The 5,050-nt window shown below is 37.5% G+C and overlaps 1 protein-coding gene across 1 annotated transcript; it reads right to left on the reverse strand.

Moving 5' to 3' along the window:
• Positions 1-807: 807 nt before the first annotated feature.
• MS3_00008136 (uncharacterized protein) lies at positions 808-4,768 on the reverse strand. The gene is made up of 9 exons (XM_051216489.1): positions 4,566-4,768; positions 2,428-2,617; positions 2,281-2,392; positions 2,217-2,246; positions 1,962-2,181; positions 1,776-1,929; positions 1,611-1,741; positions 1,471-1,500; positions 808-1,328 (listed from the first exon to the last, which is right to left on the reverse strand). The coding sequence occupies exons 1-7, from the start codon at positions 4,650-4,652 to the stop codon at positions 1,614-1,616; spliced, it is 921 nt and encodes a 306-aa protein (XP_051067080.1). The 5' UTR covers positions 4,653-4,768; the 3' UTR covers positions 808-1,328; positions 1,471-1,500; positions 1,611-1,613.
• Between the last annotated feature and the right edge of the window lie 282 nt (positions 4,769-5,050).

Genomic DNA, 5,050 nt, shown 5'->3' on the forward strand with positions numbered 1-5,050 from the left:
GTTATGCCCTGATAATAATAATGAGTGCTAATTTTTGGGATCCATTTGTGGACCAATACTATACGTATATTTTTACCGTATAATTGTTAATTAACTAAAGTATTTGTACTGCATATATACGTTTTGAAGTGTGTTTGTTGTGATCGCTCGTTTGCAGAATATACTTCCCATTCCAAGCTTGGACTTCTCACTCTAGTTAGCGAGGCTGAGACGCATCAATAGCTAGCTTACTGGTCTTTGTCACCGAGTCTTGTTTCTCGTTCGCAGATTAAGTGAACTTGTGATAGCTTCAACACTAGCAATCTAATAGTCCACACTAAAGTCATGTAATGAACCAATGGATGTATATAATCGCTGTATGACTGTCTTGTTTATTCACCAATTACAATGTGATGTTCATTATAAAACAATATTTGCTTTGTTGACTCATTTTTCCTATTCTCTAGCTACTGTTCGGTATGTTATTCATGTCTCTGTTCTTCCTTGTGTTAATAGACTGTACTGTTTGTTTTGTACACTAACGGTGTTAATTTGCGTTTCAGAAACAGATAAAGTTCATCAAGCCAAATAGCTTACTTGTTCTGACTTTGGCTAAATCAAGACTCTGTGTTCGACGGTCTAGAGAATAGCTTAGAGTTAAATCTGTAGGAAATTGCTTCCTACATTCATTATCCCTATATCCTATACTTAGATCCATTATGTAACATATGTAAGTATTTTAAAGCGTGTACTTTTGAAACTCATACCAATTTCATAGACTACTGATTCAATATTGATTCTATCGACCAATAGTTGCACATTCATTGAATATATATATACTTGGTCACAGGTTACCATGGTACCGCATCTTCTTACGATGCCCCAGTGCCCTGTGGATCAGACGTTTGTGCTTAAGGCTCCGGGTGTGGCCCTTTAAGAAAGGCAGCTGCTTCGGTTTTGACACCCAGGCAGTGCCACAGCCCTGCACGATTTCCAGTTATCTCAAATAGCGCATTCAGAAAACAGTAAAGTTATCGGTAGCACAGCCTGGTGATTTAATATTATGTGCCCAAAAGCTTCTAATCACCCATTCCACATTTTTCCTGTTAACTTCGCACAGTGAACGCAGTACCTGAGCAATTCAATGATAATTTGTAACAAGAACCGCTCTGCCGCGATAAATCAGCATTGCCGTAATTAAAAGACTGATACGTTATACATGAAAAAGTTTATTAAAATTAAATAAATTACAAATTGTCCATTATTACACAAGTTCTTCTAATTCTTAACAATTGATCATGTGTTTTGGATAAGTACGTTAAGATGATGTTGAACTTTCATCCAGTGTTCTACAAAAAGAAATAATGTTACTTATCAGTGAACAAACAAATGTTGTAGCAATCATTCAACGTATGAATTCAGAATACCATATAAAAGGTTGATTACGTACCAACGGTAAAACAATAATGTATTCTGAATAAAAAAACTTACAGTTAGATCTGTCAACACATGCGAAGCCAGCTGAAAATAAGGTGGACGAGAATAATTATTTCAGTATAAATGTTTATCAGAAACTAATGGCAAAACAAAGACCTGCATTTAGTCACAGATCTAAAGTGCATTTAGCTCACCCTTTATTTGAATGGCCGTTCATTTATGTTATGTCTACCACGTTCTAGAAAAACCCGGCTTTCAAATTCCATGGTTTTCACCACTGTTCTTTCTGGGCAGTATTCACTCCGAAACTGTGAACACAGAACATCTACAAATATATTAAGACTGTGATGTGAACTTACTTAAAATTGACCTGTAGAACATGTACGTACTGATATTCATAATACCTGGAGCCCAATATAAGTCATTGGCTAGTCTACGCGTCAGCACGTAATTTAGACATGCTCTGGCAGAACTTTTGAGATCACTACGTACGATCTCGAATAATCTGGCAACCTAAGCTTTTATAAACACCTGTCAAAACTCACGAACTGTTCACGAAACTTGCTTCCCTCCAAAGCAGCTTCGAGAGTACGCATTTCCTCAACTGTCTTTAATGGGAATGAGAAACTTGAAACATCTATGCTGTCACCGTACCTGCCCTCCATACGCATGTATGAGCATTCGATGTAAGCAGTCAGTTTGTTTACCTTGTCGGAGAGATCATTGATTGCTTTCAGAATCATTTTGGTGTCATCATTGTGCAACCTTTTGCTATCACGGTTACATTAACTCCAACTTACGATAATGAGGAATCCTCTGGTTTCGATAACCTGTTTTATGAACATGTATTTATTAGGTACCTACTTTGCCTTCTCTGCAAAATGCGCCGACATTTCATCCTCGTATGAACACTTTAGTTTGTAATATCGTCCCATATTATAAATTGTTCGATAAAACTTGGCATTTTCGTAGTCATCTAGAAACAATGACTTTAAAGTGACGACAAATTACCATAAAAACTATGTACACAGCATTTTCTCGAAGAAAAGCGATTATCGTAATCGATGCAATTAATAACATCATTTTCAGTCACATCATCAAAGTAGACGAACAGCTCGTCGCTCAGCAGCCATTTGCCAGGGATGAGTAGAATTCGTTCCTTCTCCTTTTCATCAACTAAGACGTACCGTTTTGATTGATGCTAAAAATCAATGCTATAGCGTTAAAAATTATAAGTTTATTACATTTATGAACTCAGTATCATTTGTAATGACTAAAGAACATTTGTAATACCTTCTCGGTGAAGTCAATGCACTGACCAGCAGGCATACCTACCACACCAAACTATTATTTACGACAGGACTTGAGAAATGATGTCACTCTACTTATGGAAATGTGTTCACCAGGGGGAATGAAAACCTACCAAGTAGTATGCTAGTGCCACGTTTATGGATTCGAAAATTGATTGATCCGTTCTGTTAAATCGCTTAACAGCTAGATCCTTCCATAATGAAATACGTATTTTTCTAACACCTAAGCATACCATATGCAACAGTTCAGACGGGGAACATTTTATCATATTCAGTGGCAGATTTTCAAATTAACTTCCTTCATGATGATGGATAGATTGAAATTTCGTCAGTCTTTTTCACCGTTATATCACCTCCTTTTATTACCCCAATTACAACTTTGTCTAGCTGTGGCTTTATTGGAGGATGAATCGGTAGAGACATTTCTGAAATTGCACCATCTATAACTTGTTAATATATAAGGCTCGACACTGAACAAAACTACATGAAGCAGTGGCTGTTTTTAAAGCATTGTTACACTGCTCTGTAGCTTCGCTGGTCCCAACTTCCATGGCGACAACTGAATTGTCATTCTCTTCGTCACTGCTGGTTAACTGATATTTCGGCAAGACTCTAACTTAGGGACGAGCCAATCAGAAGCGTTTGAGCAATCTTAAGGTCACGAAGCCATGTTCAACACGCGATGCTAACATACGATCGGATCACAGCGGATTTTAGAGAGAAGGTGATTAATGAGAGGTTACAACAGATGGGACTGCGAGACTCTAATGTAGGAACGAGCCAATGATAAGCGTCTGAGCAATTTCAGTTATTAGCCAATCGGAAGACAGTATAATGTAAAAATATATCACAAGAAAGTAATGAATTACAGCGGATATTCTTCTTTTACATGATTAAAAAACTTGTTAATGTTTGATGAAGGTTCAGAAGTTCCGAATTCATAATGCATACTATAGAAACTCGTCCATAGGGTTAAGGTTGTGGTTTAGGGTTAAAGTTACGGTGCAAACATGCGATCGGTTTACATCGGATTTTAGGGCAGAGGTGTTTATTGAGAAGCTATAAGCCTAAGCCTAACCGTAACCCTAGGCTACAACACTAATCCTAACCTCTAAAATCCGTTGTAAACCAATCGCATGTTAGCACCCTAACCCCAACCTTAACGTAGCCCTATGGACGAGTATCTATACCATATGCATTATGAATTCAGAACCTCTGAACATTTATCAAACCTTAACAAGCTTTTAAATCATGTAAATGTAGAATATCCACTGTAATTCATTACTTACTTATAATATATTTTCACTTTATACTGTCTTCTGATTGTCTAATAATTGTCAGTCATTTAAGATTCGTTCAAAGGTCGTCCCTAGGTTAGAGTCTAGCTGATATTTCTTATGAACTCAGCTCTGAACTTCCGCAAACGTCGAGACTATAATTTATGGACGACCCTATCAGACTTAAGATTACGAATTTCATCGCGGAATTCACTCATACATCTGGCTAAATAGAGTTTGGGCGTTATAGCTTATGTCAGTTAGTGATGAAAACCCTAAATCTACACTTAAACCCTACCCATCAACCGTGAATGAGGATCCTAACTGCTTTATAACCCTCATTTGGTCCTAATCAGTTGTTCACTAAAATGTCTTTTTAGCGTCTCTAAAAGGTCGTCCATATATCATAGTCTCACCACGCAACCTTCTGAAATAGGTTGATCTAGGACAGCCCATCAACCTAAAGTCCTTAGCGACTTGAGCTCGCCTTCTGAAAGGGACAATTGACTAAGGTTAGACAGAAAAAAAATTATCGAAGCTCTGGACAGTACAAGTAACCCACCTGCATGGGGTATACTATAATTTCATATGCAATCTTTCTTCTATATATTACCACTGACTTAACCACTTCTCTGAATTTGGTGTTCATCTTGCTGTGCTATTGCGGTATGGCAACATGGGCTGATGCATAAATGTGCCTGGCCCTACGTTGTAGATGACTGACTGACCTGCATGGGGCGAGAAGTTTGAAAAAGTGGTTAAAGTTCGACGACTTATGGTTTCGCGTCTGTTTGACATATTAAAACAAAACCTTAAATTCAATGGACTATTTGTGACTAAAAGTCATTATTTTATTAGGAATAATATCTCTTACTTGTAATTTAGTAATTTAAGGTTTAACAATCCAACGGTAACGAAATATTATTCCGGAATAACGCGCAACGCACATTTTGAGGATTTCACCATAATTTCCCTAAAGTTGGGCTTGGGCTCAACCGCGGTCGAGCAAAGAAATTTCCCGTTCGAACGGACTTCTTTCTCCAACAT

This window comes from Schistosoma haematobium, chromosome 4 (genome assembly GCF_000699445.3).
Source record: "Schistosoma haematobium chromosome 4, whole genome shotgun sequence".
In the NCBI taxonomy this organism is placed as follows: Eukaryota; Metazoa; Platyhelminthes; class Trematoda; order Strigeidida; family Schistosomatidae; genus Schistosoma; species Schistosoma haematobium.

What these genes read in the sequence shown, in the direction of transcription:
- MS3_00008136 (XM_051216489.1), bottom strand. Translation starts at nt 4,652, where the DNA reads ATGAACACCAAATTCAGAGAAGTGGTTAAGTCAGTGGTAATATATAGA. An exon ending in CCAGAGGATTCCTCATTATC is followed by an intron (nt 2,182 to 2,216) that starts GTAAGTTGGAGT and finishes TGATAGCAAAAG; the next exon opens with GTTGCACAATGATGACACCA. An exon ending in GCAAGTTTCGTGAACAGTTC is followed by an intron (nt 1,930 to 1,961) that starts GTGAGTTTTGAC and finishes ATAAAAGCTTAG; the next exon opens with GTTGCCAGATTATTCGAGAT.